General features: G+C 38.7%; 1 protein-coding gene, 1 long non-coding RNA gene and 1 pseudogene across 4 annotated transcripts; 2 read left to right on the forward strand and 1 right to left on the reverse strand.

Moving 5' to 3' along the window:
* The first annotated feature begins 7,203 nt into the window (after positions 1–7,203).
* LOC131225847 (DNA-directed RNA polymerase V subunit 1-like) lies at positions 7,204–9,085 on the forward strand (annotated as a pseudogene).
* Positions 9,086–14,114: 5,029 nt separating this feature from the next.
* On the reverse strand, positions 14,115–16,832 carry LOC131225264 (probable LRR receptor-like serine/threonine-protein kinase At1g53440). Of its 3 annotated transcripts, XR_009161272.1 has the most exons (10): positions 16,702–16,832; positions 16,517–16,588; positions 16,362–16,433; positions 15,590–15,661; positions 15,461–15,501; positions 15,297–15,368; positions 15,099–15,170; positions 14,933–15,004; positions 14,348–14,419; positions 14,115–14,182 (listed from the first exon to the last, which is right to left on the reverse strand). XR_009161272.1 is itself a non-coding variant. In XM_058220767.1 (8 exons), exons 2-7 carry the CDS (start codon positions 16,531–16,533, stop codon positions 14,416–14,418), a joined length of 309 nt encoding a protein of 102 aa, XP_058076750.1. In that variant the 5' UTR covers positions 16,534–16,588; positions 16,702–16,832; the 3' UTR covers positions 14,115–14,182; positions 14,348–14,415. The 3 variants fall into 3 exon arrangements, 2 of the variants coding, with proteins under 2 accessions (XP_058076750.1, XP_058076751.1); XM_058220767.1 differs by lacking the exons at positions 15,461–15,501; positions 15,590–15,661; XM_058220768.1 differs by lacking the exons at positions 14,933–15,004; positions 15,461–15,501; positions 15,590–15,661.
* Positions 16,833–19,988: 3,156 nt separating this feature from the next.
* LOC131225817 (uncharacterized) lies at positions 19,989–21,570 on the forward strand. Its single transcript, XR_009161568.1, has 2 exons — positions 19,989–20,148; positions 21,197–21,570. It is a non-coding gene; the product is annotated as an uncharacterized LOC131225817 (long non-coding RNA).
* The last annotated feature ends 625 nt before the right edge of the window (positions 21,571–22,195 follow it).

The raw sequence follows: 22,195 nt of genomic DNA on the forward strand, positions 1-22,195 counted from the left end.
TTTATCAAATTTGTGACGAAACACACTTAACAATAATATGACCAATATGCACACAAGAATCATGCACTAGTTATCAAAGAAAACCAGTTACAGCCTGGTTAAAGAATCATCCACCAGTTATCATCAACTAGCACATATCATCATGGACTAACACATATCATCATGGACTAGACAAAACACCTTCTTACTTACTCCCCCTGAGTAGCACATATATAACCATAAAAATGATGCTACTATCCATATCCATAAGCAATTAATCCAAAACTTGAAATATTTCTCCCCTTTTTGTCACAATATGACAAAGGAAGAAAATAAGAAATGGAAAAGGATAATAAACAGGAGAGTAATAAATGAATTAACTAAGCAAGATATGAGATATAAATAAGCAAATTCAAAGTTCACATATTATTTACCAGCAAAAATCAAAGTCAACCAAAGTCAATCTGACACATTGAAAGAAAACAAAGTTGTATAAGAGTTATTATAGACCATTGGATAAAAATACCTAATTAGATCCTGAAGAAGGAGTAGGTATGGTAGGATCAAGTTGATGAATGCCCTTGTTTAAGCGCCTAAGATACTTGCGCATATATTTAAATTGTAAATCATGGGCAGCATTCATGTTCTCTACCTTCTCCTCAAGTGCATGTAGACGAGCATCAAAATCAGATGGCTCCTAGTCAGGATCATTTAAAGAGTCTGATTCAAGTTCATCAAAAATGTCATCCATATTGATATCATCAGGAGGAAGATCGCCACCTTCTTCTACATTCCCTACTTCAACACCACCACCACCCACATCCACTTAGCCAGGAGCCAATTCCAATTTCATCTTGTTAATATTTGAATTGTTAAAAAGATATACAAATGGAATATCACTGTATCTTGGATGGAGACGAAACTGAATGATGAAATGACATATTAAAGAAGGCGGACACTACAAGAAATCTTACTTTTAGCGGCGAAAATTTTCATCGCTAAAAGTCAAATTTTCGTAGCTAAAAGTTTTAGCAACGAAAGTTTTCGCTGCCAAATTCGTCGCTAAAAGACCGATGTCGAAGCGTTTTATTAGCGAAAATTTCGAATCGTTGCTAAATGCAAGCTTTTAGCGACGAAAATCTTCGCAGCAAAAAAAATCGTACAAGACTTTTACTAAGAAAATTTTCGCCGCTAAAAATGTTCCACTTTTAGCGACAAAAATTTTCATCGTTAAAAAACTATACAAAACTTTTAGCGTGAAAATTTTCATTGCTAAAAATAAATTACAAAACTTTTAGCTACAAAAATTTTCGCTAAAAATAAATTACAAAACTTTTAGCGACGAAAATTGTTGTCGCTAAAAAATTTTACAAGACTTTTAGCAGTGAAAATTTTCGCTACTAAAAATCGTTCCATTTTTAGCGACGAAAATTTTCGTCGCGAAAAAACTGTACAAGACTTTTAGCGGCGAAAATTTTCACTCCTAAAAATCGTTCCACTTTCATCGACAAAAATTTTCGTCACTAAAAAAGCTTTTACTGACTTTTAGCAGTGAAAATTTTCGCTACTAAAAAATTATTCTACTTTTAGCGACGAAAATTTTCGTCGCTAAAAATTGTACAAGACTTTTAACAATGAAAAATTTTGCAGCTAAAAATAAATTACAAAACTTTTAGCTAAAAAATATTCGCTAAAAGTCTCTTTTAAAAATTATTCTAGCTCAAAATTCCGCACAAAATTCTTGATAACAACTGTTAACAATATATTTCATCATATTCATCCCGATATACACTGTTATATAATATATTTCATCATATTTACATTCACATCCATCTAAACCCAAACAAGAAAATCCATCCAAACATAAAAGTACATTCATCCAAACACAAACAATCTTATCCACATCACATTCATTCACACATAAATACATATAAGTTCGTCGCCGACAGCCTCCGTAGAACCCCATTCTCGGACCCCGGCACCCATTCACCAGGTTTCGATCCTGGGAGACTACAAGGAGGGTTTCAAATCATCGGTCTGAATCATAATGAGCATAACAAAAAGCATAACCCACAAACAATAACCACAAGAACACCACCACAAAATCCACTATGATCAAAAACGTTTGAGTACAATGCGTCTGAAAGGGAAAATACAATGTAACAAAAGAAACAAAACTCCAGAAGCTTCTCCAAAAGCTCGGCTGCGACGAGGCTATGACTGCGTCTTGGCGTCACCTGCACGCATCAATCGTGCATAAGCTTATAGAAAGCTTAGAGGGTGGTGTAAGTATGTGCGCAATATAAGCGTGCTCAAATTGCAAGGTCAGAGTAATGCGACATCATGGTGATGAGCACATGAATGCAATCAGCAGTACCAAGGCTATGCGGTGTAAGATATGAATGCTATCGGCCATAACACAGTCATGCGATGCGAGATGCAACTCAAGCATTCCAAACCTCATCATATATCAGTACAGTTCTCATTCTGGATAATCACCGGGGTTCAATACACTCCAAATGGCACTGTCGCTCTCCTAGCCGCATACCCAAGTAAGCGTAAGAAACCTCACTATCCGCCGACCAATAGTCCGCCAATACCTATCCGGAGACGTCGATAGCGGACCCATTCGCGAGCTAGTCAAACTCAGCCTAGTATTGCCCCATACCCTCGGGCGAGTAAGGCTACACTCCTTTCCAACCGACCACGACACGGTGGGAGACGCGGCCTCTGGTATTCGGCCCTCGTGCGCTCATATATCCACTCGGTCTCGCCGTTGGAGTCATCCTCCGGTACCATCGGGTTTAGGGATTTTCACCCGGGATGTCTATGGCACCCGTATGCTAGAACCAAATATTTTCGGTTTCAATCCCGCCATCCACGATGTGTCCTGTGGAGGCCATGGCCCTGATGTGGCTAGGGCATACAAGAACTACAATCACACAAATGCAAGTGCATGAATCACACTATCACCCATGCAAGTCCGTATATACCATGCACTTATATGAGGCGACTCGCCTATCGGGGAGCCCATAAACAGTCTATCCAAAGGTATATGTTATGATCGGTCACTCCTCACATCGAGGCATACATATGGTGCGAATGATCATGAATCATGGATCTATACTAAACATGTATAAAGAGATGGGCTCTAGGTATAATGGAGATGGCCCTAGATGGCCTACTTACCATAATTATGGGCCTATCAGTGGGCCTTAGGGAGAGTTATAATGCGGACATTTAACCAACATTATCCATTCAATGTGGACATCAAACCAACATTGCTCCCAAGGAATGGCCTTCCATGAATCACACATTGTAATGAGCCTATTGTACATATAATTGGGCCTTGACCCAAGGACCCAAATACATCAATGGGCTACATAACATGAGCCCCATATCTATATCAAGGAGGGCCTCAACAAGGACCACTAATACATGAAGATGGGCCTCCACAATGGGCCTTAGATTATCTTCAACACAGTTGGACCCTTGGATGAAACGCATACATCATGATGGAGCCCACAGTATTAGAGGGCGTGGTTTACAATACATACATAGGCGGGTCTCAAGTAGGACTCACCAGAATGGTTGTTCTCCACCCGGCCTATGTCCAAATTTAATATTTATTTTCCACCCAACTTAGGGCCCATTATAATGTTTATTTTCCACCCAACTGTTCATAAGGTCATGTGGACCAGGGTAGGGCCCACTAAAATATTTATTATCATCCAATCTATTCATAAAGCCACGTGGGCCTGAATAGGGCCCACTGTAATGTTGGTTTTCCATACAACCTTGTTGATAGGTCGTGTGGACCAGGGGCCCACCGAAATGTTTATTTAACGTCCAACCTGTTCACAGTTCCAGCAGGAAGGGAGGGCCCACCGAAATGCTTATTTTTCATCTAACCTATTGAGCAGTCACGTGGGCGGGGAGCCCACCGTAATTTTTATTTGCCATCCAATTGCTCATAAGGTCACTAGACCTTGGGAAAACCTTGGGCCCACCGAAATGTGGTTCACAAATCCACCCATTCATTGTGTGTGTCCCACAAATGTAAGGGTCCAATTCAAGTTTCAATCGCATCCAAAACTCAGGTAGGTCCCACCAACGATTTTATATGTTTTAGGCATGTCTTCACATGATTTTAGATGGTATGGCCCGCCTGAGTTCCGTTTATGGATGGACGGCTGGTCCGAGGGGACCCATCAAATGCATGGTGCGGATGGCCGAAAAACATCGACGTGGGGACCATAGTTGGGCCGTGAGGGCCTGCTCGGTCCGCCCGCCCGCCCTCTGACAGCGGCAGCAGCAGATGTTACTGCCTCTGTTTACATTTTTTTTTTTTTGAAAATTTTATGGATTTTCTATGGTAGGGCCCACATTAGCAACATCCACTCCAGCCATTTGTCCCTGTGGCTCGATACAAACCCATAGAGTCCAATATTGGGCTGTTTCAGATATATAGGAGCATTAGGGAGTAAATCAAAGGTAGGAAACTCGTTCGCTATGCTATGGCCCACCATAAGTTCAGATTGAGATCATTTTTCGGCTCAACGCCTAAAATGATCTGTGAAATAGGGTGGTCGGCTTGGATTGCATGAAAGCATCAAGGTGGGACCTGCATGAGTGGCCCACCTCTCCCTTCTCTTTTTTTTTTAAAGAACACAAAGGGGCTCGCCCGTCCAGCGTCCAGTGACGCTGGACGGTGTGGATAAACACATGCCTTGTGGTGGGTCCCACATGGACGTGGCCCACCAAATATATATATGTATATTATATATATAATACATATTATGTTATATATATTATATATATATATATATATTATAAAATATAACATATATATATATAAGTATATATATACAAAAAAAAAGTGCATTGGGCCCATCCAAACAGTGGATGGTGTGGATCATCACCTGTAATAGAGTGGGCCACACCGTCTGATGTAGATGGACGGGGTAGATGTAACACATTGGTGGGATCCACACCATTACAAAGAAAGAAAAGGAGAGAGATAGAGAGAGAGATATACGGTGAGGTAGAGGAACCCCGCCACTATGGGCCCTCTAGATTAAATCACATACATCCAAATGGGTCCCACCAACAAGTGGGCCCTAAAATTTAAAATAATGGAAAATCACCCACCTTATCTTCCTTCTTCTTGGTCCCTTAGACTCCAATGCTCCTTAGCTTCAACTTTGATGGAGGTTGATGGACTTTTGATGGTGGGGATGAGAGATGAGAGGGTGTAGATGGAGGATGGAAGGTGGGCCACACTTGAGAGGGAGAGGAAGCTTGGACGTTTGAGGCTTGGGGTTGCTTGGAGATTTTGAGAAATGAGGGAGAGAAAGAGGATATGGATGGGTGAGGTAAGGTGATGGAGTGATGAGTGATGGGTTGGGTTGAAATTTTTGAAAAGGGGTATGGTTGTTGTTGAAAATGAGAAAAAGAGGAGTGGTGAGGTGGAAAGAGGGTGGACTTTAAAAAAAAGGGAATGGGTTGATGTACTTGAGGTATGGTTGCATTTATGGTTGATTGATGGGACTAATTGTGTAGAGATTCCTTCGAATTCATAACGAGCGGTGTTTCTTCGGAATAAACCGACCCACATCTTCTGGCACAGGTATCGGTTCGGTGCGCAAGTCACGGCGTTGGAACCGCGGCGGCAGCGCGATCGCCAAGACATAAGTTTCGGATCGAGCCGCCGTCAGTGTGCGGGACTGGCTTAGGATCGTGCGTAAACGCCGGATATGGTGCGAAGGTTGCGGGAATTTGACCAGGAAGGACCGCGGAAGCCAACGGAGCGACGGATTAGGACACGGGTCTTACACAAACAATCTTATCCGCATCATACTCATTCACGCATAAATACATATAAGTTTAACATAATAAACAAATATACAAAAAATCATCGTCTTCTTCCTATTTCGACAACTTCCTTACCACCTACTTTCTAGTCAAGTTCCATAGCCATGCACACTTGTTTCCTTGTCCTTGCATCTTAACATCATCGCCATCTTTCTCTTTTATCTACACCACCCAACATTTGGAAGGATCATACATGTATTCACTGAAGAAGATATGCTTAAAGATTGCAGGGTCATCCAGAGATGGAAGATCATGCTTCTTTCTAGCTTCACACTTCCCTTCTATCATCTCCACTGGCACACTGAGTGTTTCTGCACTGTAATACACCTGCCAATTGAATTGAAAATCATGTGACATCATTTCTACTAGTCACTGGAAACAGGCATATGATTTGTGACTCCATAACATGTCTGTGGGTTCTCTATGAACTCTAATCACAGAGTGATACCCAAAAACCTGACACACTTGGTGGTCAAACTACAACTCAATGCCAACATGGACTGGCACATCAGCCACTTTTGTTGTAACAAGAATTGTTTGATAACCATGATGAAGAAGAATACTTTCCAACAAAGAGCTACCAGTTAACAGCCAAGAAACTCACCTCCATCGTGACGTGGCAAGCCAAAAGTTGATAAGGCATGTACTTATAGCCACTGCAAAAAGAAAAAATGAAAAACTGAGTTGTGGCTTTTAGGTTTTCTCAATGACATCATATCTTTTATTCAAGTCACAATACAAAATAAAATTCAAATCTTTCAAGGCCTGATTGAGTTTCATCGACTTAATGCAAAGATAATCTACAAGCTCAAAACAAAGCTAATCACAGTTCACCAGGCTAGAAATAATCCATTGATCTAAATGCATCTTTTACGCTGCATTTTAAACACACCTGAGTTGGATTGCAATTGTTCAGTTCAATTAGGTGGCAATGATTGAATTGTATCGATGGTTAGTGTTATTCATAATGGAGTACAAATTGCAATTACATTCCTTTCTAGTTGAACTTAGAGTAATGATCACACAATACAAATACTATGATAGTTTCAAATTGGTAATTTCAGCTTCACTGAAATGATCATTGCATATCTAGATGATAGCTTCACTGAAAAATGGTATTTGTGAAAGCTCAGGAGCATTCGACTATTAGATCTCCTTCAGCCTTCTGTGTCCAATGCACCTCACAACTTTCTGTATCCAGCTGTGGTCCTTCATTATGGTGTAGAGAACACACAAAATAGTCACTTAAATACATCCAGACAAATCACGGTAGCACTTCTCCAACATTCAAATTTTTCAAAACCAAATTGGAAAAAAAGAGAATCAAAGTAAACTAAATCAGATTTGAAAGTTGGTCAAATCATAAATAGGCGAATTATGGACGGAGACATTGTTTTCATTAATAGGCCACCTAGTACTCATAAACATTCATTACAAGCATTTTCTGTCTATGTGCATGACGACCATACTGTTAAGATCAATCCCCTTATTTGTGCTCCCCTAGGTGCAGATTTTGATGGGGATTGTGTTCATATATTTTATCCAGTCTCTAGCAGCAAAGGCAGAAGTTTTGGAGCTGTTTAGTGTTGAAAAGCAAATCTGTAGTTCTCATAGTGGTAGTCTGAATTTACAACTGGTGCATGATTCTTTATTGTCACTTAAACTCATGTTTAGGACTTTTTTCTTGAACAAAGCGACTGCGCAACAGTTGGCTATGTGTGTTTCACCAGTTTACTGGAACCTGCTTTGCTTAAGGCTCACCGTACAGGTCCTCTGTGGACTGTTTTGCAAATGGTACAGAGTGCTTTACCTGCGTTTTTTGACTGCTTTGGGGAGAGGCATTTGATTAGTAAAAGTGAAATGGTGAGGATTGATTTCAATAGAGATTTACTGCAGTCATCATTCACAGAGATTGTTACTTTTGTTCTTGACAAGAAGGGAACAGAAGAGGCTGTTAAGTTCTTTAATATGTTGCAGCCATTGCTGAAGGAGATTCTCTTTTTAGAATGATATAGTGTTGGCCTGAATGATTTTGACATTCCCAAGGCTGTTACTGAAGATATAAAGAAGAAGATTCAGGACATATCACCTTTGCTGCTTCACTTGAGATCAAATTACAATGAACTTGTAGAGTTGTTAGTGGAAAGCTACCTGAAAACTATAAAACTGTCAATCGTGACTCGTATTCTAAAGTTATCTGCTTTGGGTAATTTGATAGATTCTAAAAAATGATTCAGCTATCAGTAAGGTTGTTCAACAACTTGGCTTTTTGGGGCTTCAACTTTATGACCGAGGGAAGTTTTATTCAAGGCATTTAGTTGAGGATATGAGTTTCCACTTCCAAAATAAGTATTCTGTTAATGGTGATATGAGTTTCCACTTCCAAAAAAAGTATTCTGTTAATGGTGATATGAGTTTCCACTTCCAAAATAAGTATTCTGTTAATGGAGTTGACTATCCTTCTAAGGCATTTGGGTTAGTTAAGAGCTCCTTTTTTCAAGGTCTGACCCCCTATGAAGAGTTGGTCCATTCCATATCATCCAGGGAAGTGTTGATCCGTTCTTCCAGAGGACTTACTGAACCAGGAACTTTGTTTAAAAATCTAATGGCCACACTTAGAGATGTCGTTATCTGTTATGATGGGACAGCGAGAAACCTCTGCAACAATTCTATAATTCAATTTGAGTATGGACATGTGGACAAAAATAGTCCTGGCAGGTCTCTTGCTGATGAACCAGTTGGTGTATTAGATGCTACTGCTGTATCAAATCCTGCATATAAAGCACTTCTTGATTCTTCTCAGAGCAACAACTCTTCATGGGAATCGATGAAGGAAATACTTTTGTGCAAAGTTAACTTCAAGAATGATATTATAGATCAGAGAGTTATTCTATATTTGAATGAGTGCTTCTATGGGAAAATGCATTGCAAGGAGAATGCAGCATATTTAGTTCAGAATCATTTGAAAAAAGTCGCTTTAAAGGCATCGACAAATACCTGAAAGTTCAGAAGCGGATACAGGCCTTGTTGGCCACATTCACCTTGATAAGATGCGCTTGAAAGTACTCGAGCGGAGCATGGATGAGATCCTGCACTCTTGTCAAGAGGTTATAAATTGCTTTGGGAGAAAGAAGCACGCTCTTTCACCTTTTTTTAAGAAGATTTATTTGTCTTCCTGCGAATGTTGCACACTTCAGCAATAATGTGATGAGAAGTGGTCTCAGCTGCCATGCCTGCAGTTCTTCTACAAACAGCAGGAACATTCATATCAAACAACACTGAGTAGATTGTCTCTTTCAGTTGTCTTCTAGATGCCTTAGCAGATTCAGTATCTGAAGAAAATGAAAAAATAATAATAATAATAAATTGATGGACTGTCTTCTAGATGCCTTAGCAGATTCAGTTGTCTTCAGTCCATTACTATTGCCCCTATCAAGGAGAGATGATACCATTACCAGTTAAACTTCTGATTCCCACTGGGACACTATGCTAACTACACTTTGGGCATAACTTCCTCAATTGGGTCGGGACCACATTCTCCTTTTTTTTTTTTTTCTTTTTTTGCACATAAATAACTAACTTTGCATATGCATTCCATGTTAGCACTAATGCCATTAAGATCTTTTTCAATCAAGTGCAGATTTGAGAACTTGATTATGCTCTCGTACCAATAGAAGACTTTATTTATGTCAGATCTCTCCAAATTAGTAGCACTCCACACTTGCTTTGAAACAGCATTTATAATTATAGAGATGATATCCTGTCAGCTGAACGAAGCAAATGGAGCACAACAACAGTAGCAGCAAAAAAAAAAAAAAAACAAAAGTCCATGTACCCTGAGAGTATCCAATTCAGGCCCTCCTAAGGCATCATAGTAGTGATCTATTGGTAAAACATCAATTTCAGCAGTCTGTGTACTGTTAACCTCTGGTTCTCATTTTTTTGGAATTGTATAATCATAAAGCAATGGAAATAATGTGAAATTAGATGATATTTTTTTTGGAATTGTACCTTCTGATCACGCATAGGCTGCAGATGAAACACATTCCAGAACTTCTTACCTGCATCAGTTCAAACAACTTAGAAGCACTTTACAGAAGAAATGGTAAAGAAAAAAAATCAAAGAAGACCAATGATTTCAATGTCCATCTTATGCATTTGAACCAAAATCCCATTCTTTCAAGCATAGAGAGGGAGAGAAGAAATCTAAAATTGACATCTTATTATATTAGAGCAAACACAAAACGTAAGTTCATAATATAATGGATATAGACTAGAAACAGTGCACTAAAATGTTTTTGGGATCAATATCCATAAAGGTCATTGAACAAGAATTTGTTCAACCTAGCAATCATTGGTAAACGCAAAAAATTGTCCTACTGTTCAGCCTACCCTCAATAGAACATTTCACGGATATGGGCACTATCTCATTTTTCACAACAGAGGAATCCTGATCATCAGATATGGGCACTATCTCATTTTTCATTTCAGCATAAGCTACCATGCGATACTTGGAATTTCTCCATCATTACAATTTTCACTGCCCATAAATTTAAAAAGAAAAAAAAAAAGTCATCTGTCAGGTCTTGAGCAAGGGGAGTCAAGTGTTAGTTTTGCACCATTTATAAAATGGTGGTGAGACTTTAGACATACACATGGCATGCTTGTATGGCAATCCAGACCATCCAAATCTATGGATGGAGCACAAGTGCACAATAAAAAATCTTCACTGAGAAGATAACATTAACCATCAGATTTGTCCTTCCAAATTTGGACCATTTACTTTTATTTTTAACCATCTATCCATATGATATCCATTAATTGGATGGTTAGGATTGCTTGATCAGTGTGATTTAGAAATGTCTGATTTTAGAAATGCTCCATCAACAATGAGATCCACAATCTGGATGGTGTGTATAGCTGTAAATCAATCTGATATGTAAGGTGGATGAGTCATTGCCAATTTTTAAATGGTGCCAAAAAAAAAAAAACTAACAGATGCAATAGCTCTATTGAATTTACCATTTTATCCTAGAAAGTGAATTGTCTATCAGTGGAAGGAGAGTAATAAATATGAATTCCCTTTCTATTTTCAAATCAGGTGGAGAAGGAAAATGAAAAAAAAAAAGAAGAAAAGTTGGGAGAGAAAAGTACAGAAAGAGAAGAGGGGAGTCTAACAACATAGAAAATCTGCTACACAAGAAAGAAATGCATCCACAACAGTCCTTGAAAATTCTGATTCAAGCTAAATTGTTGGATGTAGCTCGATGAGGGTGTTACCTGGCTCTGGTTTCTGAAATCCTTTGTTTCTCATTGCCTCTCTCACTCTTGTCACTTTGTTCCATTGGCTAGCACTTGCAAACATGTTCACTAGAAGAACATAATCCCCACTTTGAAAGAAGCAAATCCAACCGTCTGCAAATCAAACTATGTATGAAAAAGTTGGACAAAGCAAAAACTTTCAAGGAAAGAAATCAGAAAAGAAAACAAATAGAAGAGAACTGATGTAGTGTACAAACCTCAACTGTTTGAGAGCTAATGTTGACTTTTCACATCTATATAAAGGGTGGGAAAATTTTCAAGGAAATTGTCGATGATGGTGCTTAGAAATTTCTCATGTAGGTGTTCTATTAGGCGTTAATTGTTTGACTTCTTTGGTTAGTCGGAAAGAACCCAGGCAGGTTCATTGCAACTCTCCACCATACAGTCGATTGCAACCTGTAAGATGATATAAGTTCATATCCACCTCAATACAACAAAAATGGCCTTGTGGCTAGAAATGAACAATCAACCAAACCATATACAAGAATTCCAGGACATAACAGTGCATTCATATATATTTACAGATTTTAATGCATGGATTGTGACATCTTTGGAAGAATAATAGATAATGAAGCTGTTAAAGCTGAGGTCTTTGCATGGAGAAAGCACAATGATAGATAATGAACCTGTAACAGAAATGTTTTTGTGGCACATTTTGCAGATGAGCATTAGCACATCCAACTATTAATATTTTTCTAGATGCACCAAACAGCTCAAATCCAGTGAATGTGCACCGGCTGATGCATACTCAATTTCATTCTCATTCTGGAATACATCTAAACATGCGTTAAAATACAATACATAAATGCAGGGAGAGTAATGGGATATTAACATACAATACACAAATGCAAGTGAGTAATGGTGCATTTTACTAGATTACAAGCAAAATGTCAAAATCTGCTTATAGTACTTATAGCTAGTTCAGATCCAAAATCTTCTTTTGTGGAAACAAATTCTATCCATGATACAAGACCACAACAATTTGCAGATGATTTCATCAAAGATTGAAATTCCTCTAGAATAAACAGATATCATGGACCCATGATAAAATCTCAACAGCAAAAAAAGAGGGGCCGTTTAAATACTAACAATGACCTTTGTTCTGTCAACATTGGATCCCATGCCCCTTTGACCACACACAGGGACACGTAAGCTCATGTATATTATTTCTTTTGATCAATAGTAAGCTCACATAAATCAATTCAACCAAATTGGCTAAGAAGGAAACAACAGTAAGCCTTCCAATGCGCAAAATTACCCAACGCCAAATGGCATGAAAATACTCCTAGAGAGTAGAAAAATATTTTTTTCATTTTCAGCAACATTAAGCCTTCCAAAAAACCACTCAATACTAAATGGCAAGTAACCATCAAACATCCAAATTTACAGAAACTAGTGGATACAGAGCTGGTTCAGCCACTTATGCAATTAGAGAAGGTTCAAAATGGCCAGATTTCCACATCAAGCATCAGTTGCATACATATGATACAGAAGGACAAAAGCATCACCTTCAACATGACTGTCAAACAAGTTTCCTCACCAAAAATTCAAATCACAAACCATCATGGCATGTGTCCAATTTTGGTTTAATTTTCATTTTTCTCTTTAATTTTGGTTCTTTCTGTTTTCTGGTTTTAGTGTTTTGATTGTTGGATAAGGAGGTGTGGGTCATAAATCCTTTCACAATTGAATGCATCAATTACATGTGCAAGAATGCACCAATTACAATAAGAAGTGTGTGAGTAGGATTCTAATTACTACCATCCCTACATGTATGCAAGATCCAATTTATCTAGTGGTTGCCACCGTGTATGTGCTGTGGCTAGAAAAATCAGGTTGGTTCTTTTTTTGAGATGAGCCACGTATGTATGGTAAGAATGGAAACCAAGTCAACTGGCAATCCAGATTTGATGCCCATGTATGGCCCAACTGGGAACCAGACATACCTGATGAAAGGCCTGGATTTACATTGAATATAAATGCTGCCAGACATAAGAAGAGATCTCTGCAAAGACATGTCCATAAGATAGATGGTCACCAAGGATATCTAATAGGCCTGTTGAACATATATAACAAGCATTTTATTTTGGTTACATCTCACATTGGGTGTGGGCAACACTGTCATACCAATGTAAGAAGCATTAATTAGATTCAACTTTTCATGTAGAAATAAGCTTTCTTACTTGTTCATAGATGCTTCTATCCTTAGTGTTGGCATTCACCGGCTATCGTTGCTTCTCATTTAAGGCATTCTAAGTGTCCGGTTCCTGTATGATGATGATATATCAACACTTGAACAACTTGGTGAGTTAGTTCAATATTAGATACATATTAGAGAAACAGGAACAGATACTGATTGTAACTTTGCAACAGAAAATGATGGTTAACATTAAGTAGATAAACCAGATGCAATTGATAACTATTATAGTTTCATTCATACAACCTAGATCACACATTGTTCCTAATATCCAAGCTCCATTCGAAATAAAATCTTTGAAACAATCAGTGTAATGACAGAAAGAATAAACAGAATTTATAATAGAAGCAAAGGAAATAAGAACTACCAAAGGATAGAGCAAAATTCCTGCATATGAATAGAGAGGAACATCCATGAAAGAGAAAAACTAAGGACATAGCACTGGGAAAAGGAAAACAAACAAAGTGTGGAAAATTATTGTTCTTACAAGTTTCCTGCTGAGCATTGGGTTATATCAGGCCTGGTAAAATTGTTGTAAGATAAGTCCGTGCAAGACAGCATCATGCAATGCTATGTTTATGCCTTTTCAGGAGTGGAAAAAATAATAACCCAGTAGGAATCTGAAAGGCCTAAAGTAATCTCACAAGAGAGTTTAACAAAACATTAATATGCATGGAAAAGAAGCCATCGAATATACAGATCCTGTTGCCAGTGAAATGTAATTTGAGATTTACTGAGTAATACAAGTAATGGTTGCTACCTCGGACCCAAGAGGGTATGACCCCAGTCAGCATGTTGCTAGTAAGATACCTACATTAAAAACAATATATATCATGAGACGGATTTCTAATTTGCGACAAAAATATCACTAAAGCATTATTGAGGGTCCAAAAATTACAGAAGGATTATCCATTTTCCTGAAGTATCTAGCAAGAGAATCAGTGAAATTTTGGTAATGAATGTCTATTTTCTTACATATAATCTAGCGCTGAGAGTCTTGAAAAGCTGCTTGGAATTTCTTCTGTCAAATTGTTAAAGGTAAGTTATCTACAAGAGAAAATTATCATTAGAAAAAAACTGGGGAAGATTCTCTCTGAAATGAATTTGTAAGTTACATGTATTCAATGCGTGTTCTCATCCATAGCAGGCCATGAGATTGAAGACTGTAGTATTTTGTAAAGAACATGGAATGCACAAAAGGATTTTCCTTGTCCAGTAGCATGATGGATTAGCCAGTACACAGCAAAATAAACATAGAAATGAAAGTGAAAGGCCAAATCACCATGAATTTGTCGTCGAATCACTTCAGTTTTGCACTTCCCTTCCTAATTTAACTTCTTTCAAACCATGAAACAGTTGGCTGGACAGTGGTCGTGATTTGCATGTCAACTCATGGAGCTGAATCTTCAACTTTCATTTTATGTTTTCATCACTTAATTTAGAGTTGACCATCCAAACTTAAGAATATTGTGCACCTAACAATGCCTAGTCAGCACTCAATGGCATGGGAAAAGAAATATATAAAGGCCATGTATAAAAGATTTGTCCAAAGTAACTTACAAGGATTTCAGATTTGTCATTGTCCCAATATATTGTGGGATTATGTCAGAAATCAAGCAATTTCTTAGTACCCTGCAGTATACGAGCAAGACAGACACTTCATGAACAAAAGAAGCAACGAACAATGATATATTTATGCCATCAGGGGTATATCCATTCAACTCACAATTTCTGCATTTTAGTCATATCCCCCAATGCAGGGAAAGGCATGCTCGATCCATTCAAATCAGATATCCTCCTGAAAATCAAAATATATTGGATTCAATAAAGTAATTCATTTCATACCACTTCCAAGGCTGCGTATGAATCCAAGAAAATTCCAAGTAATAAAGCAGCAAGAAAAGAACATGGAATGTGCCCTCACAGTTCAGTTAGATTCACCAAGAAAGAGATGTTAGAAGGAATAGGTCCCGTCATAGACGTGCCTTGCATATCCCTGCAGTGGTTCAGAATCACGGTTCATATAGATGTTCTCATATAGAAGCAAGAAGCAATTTACATTGAAAACATATCAAATAAAGTTCTTACAGTCTCTTGAGTCGTGTCCAGTTCCCGATGAAATCAGGGATCTTACAGAAATAATATGAATGGAGTTTAATAATTTATAATTTCTAAATGGAAAAGACAACCCCAGTGACTAGTGAAGAATTGACATACAAGTCCGTCAAGTTTCTCAGGTTGCCGAAGGTGACAGGTATTTCTCCTGTCAAGTTATTCGAACAAGCAAGGCTGCACCAGTAATATATTGGATTATGTAAGGAAAAAAGTTTTTTTTAATAAAAAAACACCTATTGTTTATTATCACCATAGGCTGTATGCCAATCACTACCAACTGATCATGATCAGATGGTGGTGATAAGTGAGGCCCACACCTGCTACGCGGTGTGGACCCAGCGGGGCATTCCACTCCTTAAAATGGTCGTGGAGTCCTCTCAACACCACATATTGACCATCAACTGATAGTGTTGAATAGCATAAACACTTCACAATTGGTTGACCCTCAGCCATTCTGTTCACCAATGTAACCTAACAATGGCCAGCGTATATTTACACATTAATCACATTTTCTGTTTAATTAGGACATAGGAGGCAACCAGAACTAATAAATAAATAAATAACATTTAAATTTTAGAGATTCTCAATTCAGGTCACAAATCTTAGCAGCTGCTCAAATGTAATAAAGATAAGGGTGACACTATTTGCACCTGCCCTGATTGATAATGGCAACCTTCTTTCAACATTGGTGATACAACAGTACAAATTTGTACTCCTGAATTACCAAAAGTAGAAAGAAAAGATGCTAATGGAAAATATCAATCAAGATGAGTAAAGATATGAATTCCCTGAAAGATAACTATGAAATGAGAATTAGGTCACTATTTGAAAAATAAAAAAATAAAAATTGCAGTGGCAAAACAGAGAATCTTACAATCTCTCCAAGCTGCGCAAATTACCAAGCTCTGGAGGAAGAGGTCCTTCGACCTCGTTAACTTCAATGACTCTGCAAACTCACGAATTGCATGAATAATAGTAGCTAAACGCAATTTCATCTGCCTAATCAAATGAAAGTTGTGAATCACATACAGTGACTTGAGTGTCATGATGTTTCCTAGCTCCTTTGGAATTGTTCCAGAAATGTGATTTCCCAAAAGCGACCTGCAATGTTCAAACAATTTTTTGGGTATGTCCCTCAGAGAGTGAGAGAGGAAGAGAGGGTTTTGTAGATTAGTCATAGAAGATTCCAGATGCAATTATGGAAGAGGACTTACAAATTGGTGAGAGGAAGGGAAGCCCATGCTGCAGGGATCGATCCATTGAGATAGTTGCGAGAAAGATCGCTGTTGGACAAAAGCAGAAATTATGATCTAAGACCCCGATATTTGCTACGAGGCAAAATAAAAGCGAGAGAGAGAGAGAGAGAGTGAAATACCTCTCTTTGGGCGCGGCTCTGTTTTGAGCGCGCGCCCAAATTTGGGAGACAAATTGGCTACTGGTGGTGGGTGCTCTGTGGGCCCCACCATGATGTATGTGTGTCATCCATTCTGTTCATCTATTTTTAGAGATCATTTTAGGGCTTCATAAAAAAATTGATAGGTATATAAGTCTCAGGTGGACCACACCACAGGAAATCAATAATGATTGGATATCCACTATTAAAATCCTCCTAAGGCCCACTGTATTGTTTATTTGAAATCTAATATGTTGATTTAGGTCATAAAGACCCGGATGAAGGCAAATAATAAATATCAGCTTGATCTAAAACTTTTATGGCCCCCATAACGTTTTTAATGGTCAACGTTCATCCAACACTTTTTCTTGTAATGTGGTCCACTTGAGATTTAGATATACCTCATTTTTTCTCTTATATCATAAAATGATCTATAAAAATAGATGGACGGCATGGATTAAATACATACATCATGGTGGGGCCCACAGAGTACCAACCACAAGCCAGTGGATGGTGTCAGGGGGAGTGGCCAATTTGTTTCCTTTTTTGTGGTGTTGTTCATTTAATTAATATTTGGATATGAATCATTTTTTAAATAGTTCTCTAAAATGATCTTGAAAAATGAAGGAACAGTGTGGGTTAATCCCAAATTTTCGATAAATCTAAAACTCAAGTGGACCATGCGACACAAAATAGTGTGGAATAATGATTTCCACTGTTGATACCTTCCTTGGGCGCATAATAATATTTATTTGACATCCCTCATGTTTATAATATCAAAAAGATATGAATGAAGATAAAACACAATAAGATATGAATTGTTGTGTGCTAACTACGATAACAGTGTAAAATCTACTTCGTCCATCATTTTCTCCGAACCATGATAGAATGAGATTAAAAAATGAGATAGATCCATTGTCCAAGTGGGCCATACTATGGGGAAACAGTGAGAACAAATACATTAACTATTGCAATCTTCCCGAGGATCACTATGATGTTTTATTATAAAATATTTTAAAATTTATATATATATATATAGATGAGCATGTTAGAGAAAGTATGTTTTTTTAGGATTTCCTAAAGGTTTTTAATCATTGGCTGTAGATGAGCATGTTAAGAGATAAAAAGCTTTTCACCAATAGATTTTATGCCAAATCTCTACTATGCAAAACCAGAGAAAAGACCTGATCTTGTCAGGTCCAAGTCCTTTTAGGTCCGGATCTTATTTTTGAAGACTTGGACCTAAATCCAATTGGCTTTGTGCACTTATCGAATCATTAGATCTAAGCTTTTAAGTCGGGTTTGAGATAGATAAGATTATTTACATGGTCGAGCTCACCCCAATTAGTTGGGATATGGCTTAAATGATGATTTGTATTTCATTTGTATCAACGAGTTTGTGCAATAGATGTTTGTAGGAGCATAAGAGAGCACGATAAAGTTGTGTTTGTGTTTCTATAAGGTTACACTAATCCCTGTTTAAATCATAAGGAAATTTTCTTGACAAATGTATCTGGACATTTCTTATTTTTTAGTAGTATTTTATATGGTTTCAAATAAGGTCGGGATCACTGCATATATATATATATATTATTTGAAAAGGTTCCATACGGTCAAGCTGTGTGGGCCCCACCGTGATGGGTGTCGAACATCTACCCCATCAGTCAGATGCACCATTCCATGGTGGGCCTGCGGCTTAAAAATCAAGTCAATCCATGGCATGGGGCCCAAAACAGTTGCAAGGTTAGTTACGGTGGTACCAGCACCACGGGTGCGCGCCTCATATACACGCACATGGCTTGAGAGTCACATTTATATAAATATCCTGCAGACTACTGGATTATTTCCGTCGCCAAAACGCCCTAATCCCTCCAAAATGCCCAAAATGCCCAAACGCGAGCTCCATCTCCCTCTCTTTCGATCTCCCTCTCCCGATCTCCCTCTCCCTCTCTCAATCTCCCTCTCCTTCAATCTCCCTCTCCCGATCTCAACCCTCTCCCTCGATCTCCCTCTCCCGATCTCAACCCTCTCTCTCGATCTCCCTCTCACTCTCCTTCCCTCTCTCGATCTCCCTCTCCCTGCAACATCAACCATCCCATGACAGTCCCTACACATGGGGTATTTAATATTGTAGAAGCAACAACAACAGCTCCATATGGGGTATGTGATTTGTCGTCCACGGTTGAATAGGGAAGACTGAAGGGAGGGAGTGAGTAGCAGGAGTAGAAGCATGCAGACAAGTACATCAACGTTTTCACCATTATTTGCATCTGCTCTGTATAACAAGATAGGCTTTTGTAACCTACCCTGCTCGGACTTGGGTTGAGCTTTGTGTATATGTCCTGGGCTGTACTCGGTCTAGAATATTTTGGCTTATCACGAGCATGGCTTAGGTTCAGAATTACAGGCCGGGCTTAAGCTTGGACAGAGCTCGACCCAGCCCTAACTCGGCCCATTGACACCCTAGACCTTGCTTCTCAGGCAGAGGATCAAATGTTTTATGTGATAGTATTGTCCTCGGCCCGAGGATCAGGTTTATCGCCCTCCATCCAATAGGAAGCGGGTTGCGTACTGAGTAACTCAGTACTTACTGAGTAAACTCTGTGGGCCCCACTGTCATTTATGCATTGTATCCACTCTATCCATCTATTTTAACACATTATTTTAGGGCTTTCTACCAAAAATAGAGTATATAAAAATCTCAATTGGATCACACCATCGAAAACAGTGTGAATTGAACATCTACAGTTGAAAATTCTTGGGGGCAACTGAAGTTTTAGATCAAGCTAATGTTTGTTTTTTCCCTTCATCCATGTCTGTCTGATATCATATATCATGAATAGGTTGGATGTCAAATAAACATCACGGGGGGCCTTAGAAAGTTTTCAATGGTGGAAATCAATACTTTCACTTTTTACTGTGGTATGATCCACTTGAGCTTTGTATATGTATCAATTTTGGGTTGAACCCCCTAAAATGATCTGAAAAAACGAATGGACGGCATGGATAAACCACATGCATTCTCGGTGAGCCCAACCGAGTTTACTCTGTACGATAAGAGCGTACTGAGTAACTTAGTACGCAATCCAATATCCATCCAATATTAGCGCTGCCTGAGTCAATGCGACTCCTGGCCTTCTTCCAAACCAAACCCTAGGCTATACGGTCTCTCTCTCTCTCTCTCACAGAGATTTCCAGATGGTGGAAGCTTTGAAAATGCCGCAGCCACTACCAGCTCCGCAGCCGCTTCCGGCTCCTTCAAAACCTCGTAAGCTTCTCTTCGAAAATCTCTATCTCTCTCTCTCTCTCCCTCTCTCTCTCCCCTTGATTTCTTGAATTTTAATCCATGTAGTTCGTTTTTCTCTTGCGGTAGTTGAATCATGTCAAAATATAGAAATTTCATTTCGTAAATGCCGATGCGATCTTGTCACGTGTGCCATCTTGGCACACTTGTTGCCTGATATGGGCCACTCATCTGGTGAGGTTGGGGTGCCACCGGGGGGTTTGCGGCTCCGTGACCACAAAATCGAGATTTCCACTCATTTGGCGGGTCGTTGTCATTTTTCTCATACGTATGTGGCCCACCTGATCTTTTGGGCAAGGGTATGTTTACAGTTGACTCCACCTGATGAATTGATGGGGTCTTTGAGACGTGTTCTATGGTGGCATGTGTCGTGGAATGGCTTGCATTTCTCCATGCATTTTGTGCTCAATGTGTTAATTTTCATTGAGGCAGCTTGTTTTATTTGATTTCAAGACCTGAATTCCTGATCAAGCTCATTTTCAAATCTCTACACTTTTTCTTGGTGGATTACATAGTCATTTTGGGCAGGACTGCAACCGGTACATCAGTGTGACTTGAACCCTGGTCTTTGCCAGTCTGGGGTGTTCACTGCCGGCTCAATCAACATGTTAGGATCTACTCTTTAAGTGTTGTAGGGTGTGGATTTTCACTAATTGTATGATCCCTGTACAAGGATATGCACAATATGGGTTTTTGGTTTGTAATGGTGAACCCATTACCACAGTTTAGCCATCTAGGCTGTTGGGTTGTTGCGCATGCTCGTGTATGGACTATACCCCAAAATTTGCCTTGATGGGGCAATCCTACCCTTTGAATATGTTGACTAAGAATTAATTGTCAGTAAATGAAATACGTCAATGGTTTGCGTTCAACTAAAAAAAGGGATCAAGCTTGGTGACCTAGATATTCCAATTGATGCTGGCACAATTACCCATAGGCAAGATTGCGTGAGTAGCTTAGTAGGAGTTGTTCTTGATGCACATGCCTTTTTTATGTTAATTTATTTTTAAAGGTGGTGGATCTTCAACAACATCTATGAGAAGTTGTCTGGAGTTTCGTGTGTTTGCGGACAGAAGTGCTTGTACCTTGAGAAATGAGAGAAGTTGGTGAAGGGTTTTCAGAGTCTAGCATGGCCGAGATGGACATATAGTGGCACATATTTTAGTGGACAACTATGTTGTGATGCCTTTGTCATTTAAGAAATTTATTTTAATTTTCTTTTGGAGGGCAAGCTACAGTAGAGGACACCAAAGTTTTAAACGGTTTGCCAACATGAAGAAGATTTTGCAACTCTCCTTTAGTATGCTTTCTTCTAGAACTTTTTTTTTTTTTGGGTTTAATCATCCTTTTTCCATCATAAGAATAAAAGCAACTCATGACTGATCATACCTTCTGGGGGATATCTTTTGATTTCTTCTATAATTGGTGTTTAATGGTGAATACTAAACTAGTCAAGAGGAAGGTGATTTCTGGATGGAAATTTCCACCAAGAGGGTGGTGGAAATTCAACTTCGACAACTCATGTCTTGAGAATTTGGGTCCCTGTGGAATAGGAACCATGGCAAGGAATGCTATTGGTGAGATATTTTTAGTTCTCATCCTTCTCCATGCCAGCTATTGAGGGGGCCTCAACAAGAGTGGAGACTTTGGCTCTTTGGGAAGGTTTACAATTGTTTTCTATGAGAATTTACAGGTTGGCTATTATGAAAATGATTCCATGAATATTATTATCTGATCTTGCCAAGAGCACTCCTAACCATTGAAACCTTTATCTTTGATGAAACCCAGTTCCTCGCCTCCAACTTAAACATTTCTCTTACCTGTGTGTTAAGAGGAAAATCATTTGGCTGATGTTTTGACTAAATGCATCCTTCATTCTTCTTTAGTATTGGAACTCTTTCACTCTTTCTTGATGTGGTTTCTTCCATTGCTTGAATAAAATTCTGTTAACAAAACTCAACAACTTGCCAAAGTACGACTCCAAATGGGATTTGGCTTGAAGTTAACTAGG

This window comes from Magnolia sinica, chromosome 14, assembly GCF_029962835.1.
Source record: "Magnolia sinica isolate HGM2019 chromosome 14, MsV1, whole genome shotgun sequence".
NCBI lineage: Eukaryota > Viridiplantae > Streptophyta > Magnoliopsida > Magnoliales > Magnoliaceae > Magnolia > Magnolia sinica.

Coding starts and splice junctions, on each gene's coding strand:
- LOC131225264 (XM_058220767.1), bottom strand. Junction 15,369..16,361: donor TTGCGCAGCTTGGAGAGATT/GTAAGATTCTCT, acceptor GAACCACTGCAG/GGATATGCAAGGCACGTCTA. Junction 15,005..15,098: donor ATGACTAAAATGCAGAAATT/GTGAGTTGAATG, acceptor CGTATACTGCAG/GGTACTAAGAAATTGCTTGA.